At 37.1% G+C, this 18,272-nt stretch overlaps 1 protein-coding gene across 5 annotated transcripts in view; it reads right to left on the bottom strand.

Moving 5' to 3' along the window:
• Positions 1-18,272, bottom strand: part of WDSUB1 (WD repeat, sterile alpha motif and U-box domain containing 1) — a 53,838-nt gene that overhangs the window by 18,621 nt on the left and 16,945 nt on the right. For 2 of the 5 annotated variants that reach the window (XM_088021688.1, XM_088021689.1), the window contains exons 6-10: positions 13,954-13,987; positions 12,572-12,612; positions 12,385-12,491; positions 11,259-11,438; positions 2,257-2,702 (exon numbers count right to left, since the gene is read on the bottom strand). In XM_088021688.1, coding sequence (XP_087877814.1) covers positions 2,383-2,702; positions 11,259-11,438; positions 12,385-12,491; positions 12,572-12,612; positions 13,954-13,987 — 682 coding nt within the window. In that variant the 3' untranslated portion in view covers positions 2,257-2,382. Of the gene's footprint in view, positions 1-2,256; positions 2,703-11,258; positions 11,439-12,384; positions 12,492-12,571; positions 12,613-13,953; positions 13,988-18,272 lie in introns of those variants that run through there. The other 3 variants (XM_028113040.2, XM_028113039.1, XM_088021686.1) reach the window with 2 other exon arrangements.

Genomic DNA, 18,272 nt, shown 5'->3' with positions numbered 1-18,272 from the left:
ATTACATTTCAGTTTTGGCTTGGGCCTGATAGTTCTGACTTATTTTGTTGAAGTTTAAAATGATTCTAACTATTAGCCCTGAGATTCATCCTTCAAAAACTATTTCAAACCGTTAAATCCAAGAATTTTTTTCTTTATCAGAATATAATTCTATTCCTATTGTTTTTACTATGCTTATTTTATGTTTTCAAACATCCTTTACTGAAATCTGAAATTGTTTTACATTGTCAAGTGCTTCTGCGTGATAAGGTAAAGATTTATTATGAGAGAGGAATGAGAAATCAACTAATGAAGATGTTAAATTCAGCAGACCTTAAAAAAAAAAACAACAAAACAACCCCACACTCTATTACCTACTTTTAGGAGGAAAGAGTAAATTATAAAGAAAATAAGTTATTAGAGATACAAACATAGCTTTCACAGTATGGCCTGAGAACAAAACTATCTGACGCTAAGTATTTTCACAAACCATCATTCTGTTACCTTCTTAAAAGGCCGTAAGATTCCAAGATATTTAAATACATTCACATGCTATATTTACCTTATAAGGAAAGTATAACACTATACTTTAAAATGGTTTTAATCTTTTTGTTGTTATTTGACCATTAACAATACATCTCACTATGGATATCCTATTTCCTAAGATTTCCAATTAAGATTTTATTATAGTATGTTAATAGTATGTGATATTATTTTTATTAGAGCATGACACTAAAACTTCAAACTATTTTTGGGGTGCCTAGGTGGCTCCGTCGTTAAGAGTCTGCCTTCGGCTCAGGTCATGATCCCTTGGTCCTGGGATCGAGCCCCACATCGGGCTCCCTGCTCCACGGGAAGCCTGCTTCTCCCTCTCCCACTCGCCCTGCTCGTGTTTCCTCTCTCTCTCTGTCAAATAAATAAAATCTTTAAAAAAAAAAAAAAGACTTCAAACTATTTTTGATAGGGATCTGGTATCCAGAATATATCAACAACTCTTATAACTCAACAATAAAAAGACAAATCAATCAATTTAAAAAGAGCAAAGCATCTAAACAAATATTTCTCCAAAGATGATACATAAATGGCCAATCAGCACTTGAAAAGATGCTCCAATTCATTAGGTAAATACAAATCCAAACTATAATCTAATACACTTCACATCTACAAGAGTGTCTATAATCAAGACGACAGGTAATAACAAGTGTTGAGAAAGAGGTGAAGAAACCTGGAAACCTCATACACTGAAGTACTTATACATACAAAACATGGATGAACCTTGAAAGCATTGTTACATAAAAGAAGCCAGATACAAAGGGCACCTACTAATGGTTCCACTTATAAGAAATGTCCAAAACAGGCAAATCCATAAAGACAAAGTAGATTAGTGGTTGCCAGAGGCTAGGTAGAGAGAATGGGGTTCCTTTGAGGGGATAAAAATGTTTTGAAATTAGATGGTGTTTATGGTTATATAATTCACTGAATATTCTAAAAACCACTGAATTATACACTTAAGGAAAAATGACTTGTATATTGAAAATGACAAAGCACTGTTTAAAAAAATTAAGAAGACCTGATTATACTGAAAAATGTCCTGGGACACCTGGGTGGCTCAGTAAGTTAAGCAGCTGTCTTTGGCTCAGGTCATGATCCCAGGGTCCTGGGATAGAGTCCTGCATCAGGCTCCTTCCTCAGCGGGGAGCCTGCTTCTCCCTCTGCCTGCCACTCCCCCTGCTTGTGCACTCTCTCTCTGGCAAATAAATATCAAAAAAAAAATTCTTTCTTTTCCTCTTCCTCTGCCCCTCTCCCTCCACTCACACATGCTCTATCTTTGAAAAAAAAAAAAAAAAAAGTCCTGTGTTTATGGATTGCAAGACATAATATTGTTAATATGACAATAATCACCAAATTAATTCACAGATTCAATATAATCCATACCAAAATAGGTGGCTTTTTAAGGAGTGCACTTGTGATGAGCACCAAGTATTGTATGGAAGTGCTGAATTACTACATTGTACACCTGAAATTAATAATACACTGCATGCTAACTGGAATTTAAATAACTTAAAAAAATTAAAAAATTTAGGGGGAGGAGCAAGATGGAGGAGGAGGAGGAGACCTAAATTTCATCTGGTCCCAGGAATTCAGCTAGATAGGGATCAAACAATTCTGAACACCTACGAACTCAACAGGAGATCGAAGAAAATAATAGCAGCAACTCTCTGAACAGAAAAGCGACCACCTGGAAGGTAGGATGTGCGGAGAAGTGAATCCGAGGCGATATTCGGGAGTATAGATGGCGGGGGAGGGGGCCTCCGTCAGCCACCACCGGCAAGTTATAGAGCAGCGAAGCACAAAATCGGAACTTCTAGAAGTCTGCTCTGCTGAGGGACGTCGCTCCGGTGGCTACACAGGCGGTGGGAACCCTCGCTGGGACAGTGTGGTCTCAGGATCCTCGGGGTCACAGAAAGCCCGGGGGTGCCTGAGTGCAGCAGAGCTCCCAGGTATCGGAGTGGGAAAGCCGGATGCAGAGACGGAGCCGAGGAGCGGGCTCTCAGCTCGGGGTTGCCATAAACTGTGATCCTCGGCACAGTCGGGCCACTGCTCCTCCAGCAGGGACACAACAGGCGGCAGATACGGGGAGACTCCCCTTCCTCCACTGGGAGGAGTGGCGCGGGAGCGCACCGCAGGGATCTGCTGGGTTTGGAGACTCCACACTGAGTCGGCTGCCAGAGATAGAAACGCTTGGTCACAGGCCAGGTAAGCACAGAGTGTGGCCAGAGACCAGGGAGACAGGAGTGATTGACTGCTTCTCTCTGGGGGCGCACTGAGGAGCGGGGCCCCGAGTTCTCCTCTCCTTTGGGGTGGAGATCGGGAGGCTGCCATTTTCACTTTCGTCCCCCAAAGCTGTACTGAAAGCTTTCAGGGAACAAAAGCTCCCAAGAGCAAACCCCAGCAGATTACTTAGCTGGGACTGGCAAAGGCGGGGCAATTCCACCTCCGGCAGACATTTGGGAACCATGGCAATAGGCCCCTCCCCCAGAAGATCAGCAAGAACAGCCAGCCAAGACCAAGTTTACCAATCAATGAGAACGGCAGAACGCCAGCACTAGGGGATACTGCACATAGAATTCATGGCTTTTTTCCCCCTGGTTCTTTAGTCTTTCAAAGTTAATTTTTTTTTTATTTTTCTTTTTCCCTTTTTCAACCAACATCTTATCAATCCCTTTTTTAAAAATCATTTTTATTTTTCATTTTTAGTGTCATATTCTATCCCTTCATAGTAGTTAACCTTATTTTTGGTATATATATAAGTTGTTCTCTCTTTAAAACTTTGGGATACAGTTTCTTCTAACAGACCAAAATATACCGTAAATCTTTAAGTATCTAGCTTTGTTCTAGTCTCAAATTCACTTTTTTTTTTTAAATTTCTCTTCCTTCTTTTTTCAGCCTACTTATCAATTCCTTTTATAAAATCTTCTGTAATTTTCATCTTTAGTCATATTCCATCCCTTCATCGTATTTACCCTTATTTTTGTACATATATAAGCTTTTCTTTCTTTAAAATTTTGGGAGGCAGTTTCTTCTAACAGACCAAAATACGCCCAAAATCTAGTGTGTAGCACTGATCTATTCACCAGCCTGATCATATTTGATCATATTCTTTTTTTTCTTTCTTTCCCTTTCTTTCCCCCCTGTTTCAGGTCTCTTCTGATTTGTTTAGTGTATATTTTTCTGGGGTCGTTGTTACCCTGTTAGCATTTTGTTCTCTCATTCATCTATTCTCCTCTGGACAAAATGACAAGACAGAAAAAATCACCTCAAAAAAAAGAACAACAGGCGGTACCGACTGCCAGGGACCTAATCAATACAGACATTAGTAAGATGTCAGAACTAGAGGTCAGAATGACGATTTTAAAGATACTAGCTGGGCTTGAAAAAAGCATGGAAGATATTAGAGAAACCCTTTCTGGAGAAATAAAAGAACTAAAATCTAACCAAGGTGAAATCAAAAAGGCTATTACTGAGGTGCAATCAAAAATGGAGGCTCTAACTGCTAGAATAAATTAAGCAGAAGACAGAATTAGTGATATAGAAGACCAAATGATGGAAAATAAAGAAGCTGAGAAAAAGAGAAATAAACAATTACTGGATCACGAGTGCAGAATTCGAGAGATAAGTGATTCCATAAGACGAAACAATATTAGAATTAGGATCCCAGAAGAAGAAGAAAGAGAGAGAGGAGCAGAAGGTATACTGGAGCAAATTATAGCAGAGAACTTCCCTAATTTGTGAAGGAAACAGGCATCAAAATCCAGGAGGCACAGAGAACACCCCTCAAAATCAGTAAAAATAGGTCAACACCCCAACATCTAACAGTAAAACTTACGAGTCTCAGAGACAAAAAGAAAATCCTGAAAGCAGCTTGGGACAAGAGATCTGTAACCTACAATGGTAGAAACATTAGATTGTCAGCAGACCTATCCATAGAGACCTGGCAGGCCAGAAAGGACTGGCATGATATATTCAGAGCACTAAATGAGAAAAATATGCAGCCAAGAATACTATATCCAGCTAGGCTGTCACTGAAAATAGAAGGAGCGATAAAAAGCTTCCAGGACAAACAAAAACTAAAGGAATTTGCAAACATGAAACCAGCCCTCCAAGAAATAGTGAAAGGGGTCCTCTAAGCAAAGAGAGAGCCTAAAAGTAACATAGACCAGAAAGGAACAGAGACAATATACAGTAACAGTCACCTTACAGACAATACAATGGCACTAAATTCTTATCTTTCAATAGTTACCCTGAATGTAAATGGGCTTAATGCCCCAATCAAAAGACACAGGCTATCAGATTGGATTAAAAAATAAGACCCAATGATATGCTGTCTGCAAGAGACTCATTTTAGACCCAAAGACACCTCCAGATTGAAGGTGAGGGGGTGGAAAACCATTTACCATGCTAATAGACATCAAAAGAAAGCTGGGGTGGCAATCCTTATATCAGACTAATTAGATTTTAAACAAAAGACTATAATAAGAGATTAGGAAGGACATTATATCATACTTGAAGGGTCTGTCCAACAAGAAGATCTAACAATTGTAAATACCTATGCCCCTAACATGGGAGCAGCCAATTATATAAGCCAATTAATAACAAAAGCAAAGAAACACAACGACAACAATACAATAGTAGGGGACTTTAACACCCCCCTCACTAAAATGGACAGATCATCTAAGCAAAAGCTCAACAAGGAAATAAAGACTTTAAATGGCACACTGGACCATATGGACTTCACAGATATATTCAGAACATTCCATCCCAAAGCAACAGAATACACATTCTTCTCTAGTGCCCATGGAACATTCTCCAGAACAGATTGCATCCTAGGTCACAAATCAGGTCTCAACCAGTACCAAAATACTGGGATCATTCCCTGCATATTTTCGGACCACAGTGCTTTGAAACTAGAACTTAATCAGAAGAGGAAAGTCGGAAAGAACTCACATACATGGAGGCTAAAGAGCATCCTACTAAAGAATGAATGGGTCAACCAGGAAATTAAAGAAGAATTTAAAAAATTCATGGAAACAAATGAAAATGAAAACACAACTGTTCAAAATCTTTGGGATGCAGCAGAGGCAGTCCTAAGAGTAAAGTATATAGCAATACAAGCCTTTCTCAAGAAACAAGAAAGGTCTCAAATATACAATCTAACCCTACACCTAAAGGAGCTGGAGAAAGAACAGCAAATAAAACCTAAACCCAGCAGGAGAAGAGAAATAACAAAGATCAGAGCAGAAATCAATGAAACAGAAACCAAAGAACAGTAGACCAGATCAACGAAACTAGGAGCTGGTTTTTTGAAAGAATTAATAAGATTGATAAACCCCTGGCCAGACTTATCCAAAAGAAAACAGAAAGGACCCAAATAAATAAAATCATGAATGAAAGAGGAGAGATCACAACCAACACTAAAGAAATACAATTATAAGAACATATTATGAGCAACTCTATGCCAGCAAATTAGACAATCTGGAAGAAATGGATGCATTCCTAGAGATGTATCAACTACCAAAACAGAACCAGGAAGAAAGAGAAAACCTGAACAGACCTATAACCACTAAGGAAATTGACGCAGTAAGCAAAGATCTCCCAACAAACAAGAGCCCAGGGCCAGATGGCTTCCCAGGGGAATTCTACCAAACATTTAAAGAAGAATTAATACCTATTCTTCTGAAACTATTCCAAAAAATAGAAATGGAAGGAAAACTTCCAAACTCGTTTTATGAGGCCACCAATACCTTGATCCCAAAACCAAAGACCCCATCAAAAAAGAGAATTACAGAACAATATCCCTGATGAACATGGATGCAAAAATTCTCACCAAAATACTAGCCAATAGGATCCAACAGTACATTAAAAGGATTATTCACCACGACCAAGTGGGATTTATTCCTGGGCTGCAAGGTTGGTTCAACATCCACAAATCAATCAGTGTGATACAATACATTAATAAAAGAAAGAACAAGAACCATATGATCCTCTCAATAGATGCAGAAAAAGCATCTGACAAAGTACAGCATCCTTTCTTGATCAAAACTCTTCAGGGGTGAATTTTGCAAGACTGCTGAATCACAGATCTGTACTATTGAAACAAATAATGCAATATATGTTAAGAAAAAAAAAGAAGACAGCAGGAGGGGAAGAATGAAGGGGAGTAAGTTGGAGGGGGAGACGGACCATGAGGGACGATGGACCCTGAAAAACAAACTGAGGGTTCTAGAGGGGAGGGGGTGGGGGGGATGGGTTAGCCTGATGATGGGTATTAAGGAGGGCACATTCTGTGTGGAGCACTGGGTGTTATGCACAAACAATGAATCATGGAACACTACATCAAAAACTAATGATGTAATGTACAGTGATTAACATAACAATAAAAAATAAAAAAAAACTCTTCGGAGTATAGGGATAGGGGGTACATACCGCAATATCATAAAAGCCATCTATGAAAAACCCACAGCGATTATCATTCTAAATGGGGAAAAACTGAGAGCTTTCCCCCTAAGGTCAGGAACACGGCAGGGATGTCCACTAGCACCACTGTTGTTCAACATAGTACTAGAAGTCCTAGCCACAGCAATCAGACAACAAAACGAAAGGAAAGACATCCAAATCAGCAAAGTCGTCAAACTCTCACTGTTTGCAGATGATATGATGCTTTATGTGGAAAACCCAAAAGACTCCACCCCAAAACTGCTAGAACTCATACAGGAATTCAGTAAAGTGGCAGGATATAAAATCAATGCACAGAAATCAGTGGCATTTCTATACACCAAAAACAAGACAGAAGAAAGAGAAATTAAGGAGTCGATCCCATTTACAACTGCACCCGAAACCGTAAGATACCTAGGAATAAATCTAACCAAAGAGGCAAAGAATCTGTACTCAGAAAACTATAAAATACTCATGAAAGAAATTGAGGAAGACACAAAGAAATGGAAAAATGTTCCATGCTCATGGATTGGAAGAACAAATACTGTGAAGATTTCAATGCTACCTAGGGCTATCTACACATTCAATGCAATCCCCATCAAAATACCATCCACTTTTTTCAAAGAAATGGAACAAATAATCCTAAAATTTGTATGGAACCAGAAAAGACCCTGAACAGCCAGAGGAATGTTGAAAAAGAAAAGCAAAGCTGGCGGCATCACAATTCCGGACTTCAAGCTCTATTACAAAGCTGTCATCATCAAGACAGTATGGTACTGGCACAAAGACAGACACATAGATCAATGGAACAGAACAGAGAGCCCAGAAATGGACCCTCAACTCTATGGTCAACTAATCTTTGACAAAGCAGGAAAGAATGTCCAATGGAAAAAAGTCTCTTCAACAAATGTTGGGAAAATTGGACAGCTACATGCAGAAGAATGAAACTGGACCATTTCCTTATACCACACACAAAAACAGACTCAAAATGGTTGAAAGACCTAAATGTGAGACAGGAGTCCATCAAAATCCTACAGGAGAACACAGGCAGCAACCTCTTCGACCTCAGCCACAGCAACTTCTTCCTAGAAACATCACCAAAGGCAAGGGAAGCAAGGGCAAAAATGAACTATTGGGACTTCATCAGGATAAAAAGCTTCTGCACAGCAAACAGTCAACAAAACCAAAGGACAACCGACAGAATGGGAGAAGATATTTGCAAATGACATATAAGATAAAGGGCTAGTATCCAAAATCTATAAAGAACTCATCAAACTCAACACCCAAAGAACAAATGATCCAATCAAGAAATGGGCAGAAGACATGAACAGACATTTTTCCAAAGAAGACATCCAAATGGCCAACAGACACATGAAAAAGTGCTCAACATCACTCAGCATCACGGAAATCCAAATCAAAACCTCAATGAGATTCTGCCTCACACTAGTCAGAATGGCTAAAATTAAACAAGTCAGGAAACAACAGATGTTGGTGGGGATGTGGAGAAAGGGGAACCCTCCTACACTGTTGGTGGGGATGCAAGCTGGTGCAGCCACTCTGGAAAACAGTAGGGAGATTCCTCAAAAAGTTGAAAATAGAGCTACCATACAACCCAGCAATTGCACTACTGGGTATTTACCCCAAAGACACAAATGTAGTGATCCGAAGGGGTACGTGCAGCCCGATGTTTATAGCAGCAATGTCCACAATAGCCAAACTATGGAAAGAGCCAAGATGTCCATTGACAGATGAATGGATAAAGAAGATGTGGTGTATATATATATATACACAATGGAATATTATGCAGCCATCAGAAGGAATGAAATCTTGCCATTTGCAACGATGTGGATGGAAGTGGAGGGTGTTATGCTGAGTGAAATAAGTCAATCAGAGAAAGACTGGTATCATATGATCTCACTGATATGAGGAATTCTTAATCTCAGGAAACAAACTGAGGGTTGCTGGAGTGGTGGGGGGTGGGAGGGATGGGGTGGCTGGGTGATAGACATTGGGAGGGGGTATGTGCTATGGTGAGTGCTGTGAATTGTGTAAGAATGTTGAATCACAGACCTGTACCTCTGAAACAAATAATAAATTATATGTTAAAAAAAGAAGAAGGTAGCAGGAAGGGAAAAATGAAGGGGGGGAAATCGGAGGGGGAGACGAACCATGAGAGACTCTGGACTCTGAGAAACAAACTGAGGGTTCTAGAGGGGAGGGTGTGGAGGGATCTGTTAGCCTGGTGATGGGTATTAAAGAGGGCACGTTCTGCGTGGAGCACTGGGTGTTATCCGCAAACAGTGCATCATGGGACACTACATCAAAAACTAATGATGTATGTATGGTGATTAACATAATAAAATAAAAAAAAATTTAAAAATTTAAAAAATCAGGTGGCTTTTTTTTTTTTTCAAACAGAAACTGACAAATTGATTCTAAATTTCATATGGAAATGCAAGGGACCCAGAGTAGCAAAACCCATCCTGGAGAGAAAAAGAAAAAAAGGACACATATGTTTTTATTGAAAACCTACTACAAAGCTATAGTAATTAAGACAGTGTGGGGGCACCTAGGTGGCTCAGTCAGTTAAGTGTCCAACACTTGGTTTCAGCTCAGGTCATGATCTCAGGGTCATGAGACTGAGCCCCGTGTCAGGCACTGCGCTCAGCACAGAGTCAGCTTGAGATTCTTTCCCTCTCCCTCTGCTCCTCCCACCACTCTCTCTCTCTCAAATAAATAAAACCTTAAAAAAAAAAAGGTGTGGAACCAGCATAAGAACAAATAGATCAATGAAATAGAACTGAGAGTCCAGAAATAAATCCTCACATTTGTAGTCAGTTGATTTTCAACAAGGGTGCCAAGACAATTGCAAAGGACAAGAATAGTCTTTTCAACAAATAGTGCTGGTGCAGCTCCTGGATATCTACATCTGAAAGAATGAAGTTGGACCCTTACCCTCACACCATATACAAAAATTGAGTCAAACTTGATCACACACCTAAATGTAAGAACTAGACATATAAAATTCATAGAAGAGAAACAGGTATAAATCTTCAAGACTTGGAATTAGGCAATAGTTTCTTAGATATGACACCTATAGCACATGCAACAGGAAAAAAAGGATATATTGGACTTCATAAAAATTAAAAAATTTTTGTGCTTCAAAGGATACTATCAAGAAAGTGTAAGGCTAACCCAGAGAAAGGGAGGAAATATTTATAAATCATATATCCGGTAAGTCTTATATCTAAATTTATATAAACAAAAAGACAACCTAAGTTTTTAAAATGGCCAAAGGATCTTACTAGACATTTCTACAAAGAAGATTTACAAATGGCTAACAAGCACATGGAAAGATGTTCAACATGACCAGTGACCAGGATATGTATGTTGAAACCATAATGAGAAACCACTAGGATGTCTATAATTTAAAAAACAAGTGTTGATGAGGATGTAGAGAAACTGAAATCTTCATATACAGCTGATGAGAATGTAAAATAGCACAGCTGCTTTGGAAATAGTCCAGCAGTTCCTCAAATGTCAGCACAGAGTTACTATATGACCCACCAATTCCATTCCTGATTACACACCCAAGAAAACTGGAAATATTATCACACAAAAACTTGTACACAAATGTTCAGAGAAGCATTCATAATAGCTAAAATGGAAACAGTCTCAATTCAATCAACTGATAGATGGATAAGCAAAAAGTGATAAATTCATACAGTGAAAAAAATACTGTCATCAAAAGAAATGAAGTACTACTATATGCTATAGCATGAACCTTGAAAACATTTAAGCAAGAGGCCAGACAAGGCCACACATTATAGGATTCCACTTGTATGAAATGTCAAGAAGAGGCAAATCCTTAGAGACAGAACACAGATTCGTGGTTGCCAGGAGCTAGAGAGAAAGAGAAAGAGGAGTGACTGCTTATGGGCATGGGGTTTCTTTCTGAATGTATTAAAATGTTGTGGAATTAGACAGTGGTGATGGCTGTACAACTGTGGATATACTAAAAGTCACTACGTTGTACACTCATAAAAGGGTGTTTTTTACCATGTGAATTATATCTCAATTTTTAAAATATATACATTTTTAAAATTAGTTACATGGTGGCTTTAAAGAAATACTACATTTCTTTTTCATAATCTAATAAAAATATATACACCAGAATAATTACTATGCCAGAATATTAAGAGGAAACTATTAATACAACTAAAACCAATCTCAGAGTAAATTATTAAAAGTCACTTTTAAGACTACCTATCTTCCACTAATCTTACCAATTTTCAAATCATCAGCCAGACTTTCTTTGGTGAGATTCAACAGTTCTCTTCCATCAATGTTATTCATTTTGAAAATACCAACAAGGTCACTTAAACCTTGTGCACAAAGCCACATTGAGACATCATCCTCTGACCAGTCTTCAGTAAACTGCTTCGCTTGATCTTCGGTGCTCCTTGCTTTTAAAAACAAACCGACAAACAAAAAGGCAGGTAAAATAACAATGAAGAAAAGTACTTCCTTTATAAATATTCTCACTGAGAATTAAAAAGTAAATGAAATTTCCTTAAATCTGTGTTTTGCTCTTTAACATTCTTTTAAGAAATTTCAAAAAATCAAATAATACTATGCATAATTACAGTATTACTTAATACTATATTAAATACTACTCTTTTGGAACTTTTTCTTTTCACTCTAGAAAAACAATTTTTTTTTTATTATATAAAACTCATAATCTGGGTGCCTGAATGGCTCAATTAAGCATCAGCTCAGGTCTTGACCTCAGAGTCATAAGCTGAAGCCCTGTATCAGGTTCCATGCTGGATGCAGAGCCTACTTTAAACAAAACAAAACAAAAACCAAAAACCTCATATCAGCCAAAGTATTCTATGTGCTCTATCATCTGCATATCAGCACCACTATTTCGTTAATTCTGACAGTGATAAAAATTAAACTCCTAAATTATGTGTCAACATTGTTTGATGAGGCCAAAAATAAAATGAACAAATAAAACTGTGATTTCTATTTTGTTCCCAGGCTGTATTTATCTGAAAAAAATAGTATGCAGTACAAATAAATAGCTTACAAAATTATGAGAGGTATAATATCCATGAAAGTGCACCTTTTCTATCAAAACAAGGACTTGTCCCAGAACCTGTACCTTAACCTGCATAACTATCTTAGCATTTCTGAAAATGTATATTCTTAGAAAAGCATTTACCAACAGTTTTAACATAGACCAACTACTTTAAAACACTGGCTTCTCTAAAATTATTTTTAAATTATATTAAATTTAGATGTATACTTTATACTAAGAAAAAGCAAGGTGAATAATTTGCCAAAAAAGTATGGAATTTAAAATTTTAATGGTGAACGGGTTGAACTGGGTTAGATGCCCTTACTAACCTTGGCAAGGTGTTTCCAGATCAAATTGCCAGATGTTCACTGTTTTATCCATTGAACCAGTAGCAAATAAAAGGGTATTGGGTGCAAAGGCACAACTTGTGACATACCTAGTTAACAAAAACAACTATTATGTATCCTCAGACTAATTTTTAAATTATATTAATGTAAAATGAGGTTAAGTTCAGACCTGGTGTGCTGAGTCAACGTGTGAAGTATATTCTCAGTATTCTGAAAAACAGTAAAAACAACTTTATATTTACAAAGGCAGGAGTAAAGTTACTGATAAGGGCTTATCTGACATAAATGTTTATATGCTGTGTTTTAATATTATTAGTCACTAATGTAAGTTGACACTTCACCCAATAAAAAGAGAATAGCATCTATAACTAATAATATTATCAAGTACTTATTTCACTCTTAATAATTAGTGCTGTTGTCTGCTGACTATCTTCCTAGAAATTTTTAGTATAAAACACTCTTGACTTTTGCTGACTTATTTGCATTCACTCATAGTAACCTAAACATCTGTTACATGAAATCTGTAATTTTGCTATGACATCTGACTTGTATCCATTGCAGGACCAGTGAGTAGAAATCAGTCACTTAGATCCTGAATACACTTAGTTGGCCATCTAGCATCTAGACATATTTATTAATTTTTAAAAATGAAGTATAATTAACATACAGTATTATATTAGTTTCAGGTTGTATTTAACTGAGACTCATAATTATTTAATGGAGAAAATTTAATGTTATAGCTATTCTTGTAAATGTAAAATCTCATGAATATTTCTTGAGAAACATTCAGGATCTACTTCACCCATTGAGTATTTTTGCCCATCTCCTGCCAGAGCACTCAGTGATTTGAACTTTCATGTGGAGGACTAGCTTAGAATCCTTGCTTGACCCACTACACGTTTGATGATTTACATCTCTATTTCATTTGCTGGCAAAGCTGCAGCCTGAACTCATCATTATAAGGCTCCATTCAACATTCTCCATTCTCTCTTAAAGAATATTTTCATCAACCACATCTTTATGTAAAACATTCATTTTTCTTCGTACTTGTGCAACTCTGGTCTTTATTCATATGGGTCTATCAAAAACTTGCATTTTCCCAAGTTCATTAAATCTGACTCTTCCTTATACTCTAAACCTAGTCAGAACTCCACTGGTAGTAAGCCACTTTCAGCTACACTCTTCCAAAACCCTGGGGTAAACATTCATCCCTTGCTGTTATGGAAACCTGGTATAAAAATTTAATAATCAATTTGAAGTGTTTTTTTTTTATATAGGTGCTCCTTAAATCTGTATTTTCTTTGATCAGATTAAACATCTGTCCATCTTAAACATCTGTCCATCTTAAAATCATTATTGAAATATTTAAGGACTTTTCCCAGAACCTGTACCTTAACCTGCATAACTATCTTAGCATTTCTGAAAATGTATATTCTTAGGCACTTGAAAAACGTACACATTTTGTTCATCTTGCCTAACTAAATTTTTAGTTCAGTAGCCTAATAAACATAATTTACACAGATCGCACACAAAAGATTTTGAAATACTTACAGTATCATATACTATGACAGACTTATCCACTGATCTTTAAAAGAAAAAGGAAATTATGGGTGAGAAGTTCTATAAAAACAAAGTACAGCATTTATTAATTAGGATTTTTAAATAATTTAAATTTTTTAGAAAAGGCTGAGATATTGATATGCAAATATTTGTTTTTAAGAGATTTTATTTGACAGAGAGAGAGTGCACATGCACAAGTGGGGGGGAGAGGCAGAGGGTGAAGCAGACTCCCCACTGAGTAGGGAGCCTGATGCGATGAGGGGCTGGATCCCAGGACCCTAAGATCATGACCTGAGCTGAAGGCCGACGCTTAACTGACTGAACGACCCAGGCACCTGTGATATGCAAACATTTAGAATGCAGCCTCTTTTTGTTTCTATGTATGAACTTTTATTCAAAAAACTACATGCTGTATATGAAATTTATCAGAAAATTATAAACTTTAGTAAACAATGGCATATGCTATTTATACCAACTAGCCATAAAGAGAATAAGCATTTATGATGTATAAATAAGACACAAGCCCATATCGAGTTAATAACTCAAAGGGAAAAGACACTAAAAGGGAAAGCTATTACAGTTGACCCTTGAACAAGGCATGGATTAGGGGCATTGACCCCCTTCCCCATGCAGTTGAAAATTCATGTATAACTTTTGACTCCCCAAAAACTTGACTACTACTAAGCCTCCTGTTGACTGGAAGCCTTACCAATAACGAGTGGTTGATTAACACATATTTTATATGTTATATGTATTCTATACTGCCTACTTAAAGTTCAAGAAAATCCTAAAATCTTAAGAGAAAATACTGTATTATATAAAAAAAAAAATACCTGCATATAAGGAAGCCCACGCAGTTCAAACCTATGTTGTTCCAGGGTCAACAGTACTTGTTCCTTGGTTTTTGTTTCAGACAGCATTGTTCTTTATCAATGATATGGCCATGCCTTAATTACTAATCTCTCTCTCTCTACATACACACACACAAACATGCACGCACATGCGCACACCTTGTGACTCATTTTTGAAAATTATAATTCTAAACCTGATATGAACTCTACATGGTTTCTTTTAATGGTATGAAAATAAAAAAAAAAAGCCATCTGGGATTATTCTAGTGGTGAAAAAGATCATCAAAGAAAAATGCAATCCTATAACAAAATATATAATTAACAACAGATAAATGTTTCTCCATATTTTTCCTCTTTAAAAATAGTCTTTATGCCACCATGATATATGTTGCAAGGTGAGAAAACACAATACAAGTGTTACTACTGTCTGTACAACTTTAATAATATTTGTATTTATTAAAAGGTGGCAATAAGAGTCCAACCATAGGAGTCCCTAGCCCCTGGAGGGCTTAAAATTCCTTGTTTAGTAGGTTATCCAGTGTAGGTGATGGATTTTTGACTGCAGAATCTTTGTTACAAGTAGAAAAAAGGAATTACACTTTAAATGTTCAAATGTAAAATAAAATACAAGAAAATGGGAAGCATATGAATGCATTCTGGATGTCAAACAGTTATAGCATTAAATGTTAAAATTCCAGCCAAAAAACTGAGAAATAATATTAGCAGCTAACATTATTTGCCTATGTACATAATATGCTAAAACGAATTTGTGGATACTCTTATTTAGTCCTAAATTCCTCAAGGTACAAGGTATGATTACTAAAATATATAAAATTCTTAGGGAAAACTACTACTTCTGAGCATCCTAAAAAAGAAAAAAGCAAATTCCATCTTTTGAGACCACAACTGGTGCAATTAAAACTAACTGGGGTGCCTGGGTGTCTCAGTTGGTTGAGCATCCGACTCTTGGTTTTGGCTCAGGTCATAATCTCATGGGTAGTGGGATCAAGGCCCACAATGGACTCTGTGCTCAGTGTGGAGTAAAGCATTAGTAATCTTTATGAGCACTGTATACTGAGAAGACAGAAATTAGGGCAACAAGCAACAGTCCACTATGGGAATAGGAAGCAGTAAGGCCAAAAACAGACTAGAACAAAAAAACAAAGCACCCAAGAAATTTAGACAATCTTGTAGGCAATAGATAGCCAGCCATGATGGCAATGGAATAGGTTCACTTGTTATTGAGGTATAAAAATGAATCTGAGAAACAAAAGGCCAGACATGAAGAACTCTTAAGAGTCTAATGAATCCAAGCAAGAAGAATGGAAATTATAAAGAGACCTGCAAACTTTGAGAGATAAAAAAGATTGTCAACTTCTATAGTCTCTGATTTGGTCATAGGATTCAAAGAAAGATACAATAGGATTTGATAACTGATTAGATTTGGGGGAAGGAAATTAGGATTAGGGAAAAATAATAGTTTTTAATATCTGATATTTGAGTTTGAAAGACTAGAAGAATAGAGCCATTGTAAAAAGACACAAAATAAAATACTTTGAAACCACTCAAACAATATAAAACTTCAAAATATTCCCTAAATTGAACCTGAACCAACACCACACAAGAAGTCTCACTGTTTGGTGTTCCTGGTTATACATTTCCTGCCTGCTTTATGTAAATCTTACCCCAACTTTTCAGTATGAACATTCCACCACAATCTGCCCTGTCACTCTAACCCCACATTTCATTATAAAGGAGGCATTAGTATTCAAGCCTTGTGATACTCCCTTTCTTCAGTTTTGTGGCACTCTAAAACCTCAACTCTGCTCATTCAAGACTACAAGACAAATATGTCAATGATATCTAGATGGATACTGGGTGAGAGCAACAACACATACAGTTATGTGGTTGATATGGAAGAGCATATAATCATTACAGTGACACTGTACAGCCACTCCACTATCAGAAATACCTAAAGCATTTTAATCTAAACTAGCTTTATACAATGGCCAAAATGCTAATCAAATGAAATTACCAAAATTTCTTTAGGGCAAGTGTGTTCCTAAGGTTTAAAGATTTATTTTGCACTCACGCGTTTTTATTTTAAATGTATTGATCTATGTTTCTTCTCATTCAGAAAGTATTTGCAGTCTCTTACAAAGATGTAGCAAAAACAAGGCAAAAATTATGTGAGGAGACTGGAGAGGAAGACAATACAAAGATGAGGTGGGCAAGAGAAATGAAAATTAAGATTTAGTGTCCTAAGGGCTCCTGGGTGGCTCAGTCGGTTGCATGTCACACTCTTGATTTTGGCTCAGGTTAAGGTCTCACTGTGGGATCGAGCCCCATTTTGGGCTCCATACTCAGTGCAGAGTCTGCTTGTACCTTTCCCTCTCTTCCTCCTCCGCCCCCTGCTCGCACTCGCTCTCTCAAATAAAATCTTTAAAAAAAATTTAGTGTCCAAAATATACATCATAAAATCCAGTCCACCCTGCTACAGGAGGGCTGCGATTTGGGTTATGAGCTTCTTCAACAGCAATTCAAGAAAGAAAACATGATATGTTAACACAATTTAAGATAGAAATACAAACCCAAAGTTTGGAAAAGAGACATCAAGTCCTCAGAATGAGACCTAAAAGAACTATTTCCTCCAAAGACTTTATAGAGAGGATGCTATGACACAAAGTCCTCAACAACTCTTTCTGAATGAACATGCTAAATTTCAAACAGCTGGGGGCGCCTGGGTGGCTCAGTCGTTAAGCGTCTGCCTTCGGCTCAGGTCATGATCCCAGGGTCCTGGAATGGAGCCCCGCATTGGGCTCCCTGCTCCGCAGAAAGCCTGCTTCTCCCTCTCCCACTCCCCTTGTGTTCCCTTTCTCGCTGTCTGTCAAATAAATAAAAATCTTTTAAAAAATAAATAAATAAATAAAAAAATTTCAAACAGCTGTTTTATAATGCTCCCTTAGGATAGGTCAATGGCTGAAACCCAGAAAAAGCAGAAATAAAAAAATGTCCAATGTTCTGGATTACATAAAAAAATAATATATATATTTTATAATCATGTATTGAACAATTATTATGCCCCCAAAATAATAAATGCTTTGCCAGCATTTTCTTACTTAAGCTTCCTAACAATCTTATGAAGAACATGTTATTATTTTCCCCATTCTATAATTCAGAGAAGTGAAGCTGAGATAAGATATGGAATTAGTGAACTTGCTCAAGGTCACACAGCTAGGAAGTGGCAGGGCTGGGACGAAAACTCAGTTGGATGTGATCCTAAAACCCAAGTTTTTGGATTTTACACTTCTTAGAACATCATCCCCCATGAATATATTAAAATTAAAATGGATTCATAATGGGGACATAGCCTGACAGTTTTAGCCTAAAAACGTATAAAGCAGATGGCACAGCTATTCAAATTTCACTAAAGCTTTCACAAGACATCTAATTTCAAGC

Source organism: Eumetopias jubatus, unplaced genomic scaffold (genome assembly GCF_037043125.1).
Source record: "Eumetopias jubatus isolate StellerSeaLion01/CBP00866 unplaced genomic scaffold, mEumJub1_p1.0 scaffold_3, whole genome shotgun sequence".
Lineage (NCBI taxonomy): Eukaryota > Metazoa > Chordata > Mammalia > Carnivora > Otariidae > Eumetopias > Eumetopias jubatus.
This window is presented reverse-complemented; position numbering and strand designations above follow the sequence as displayed.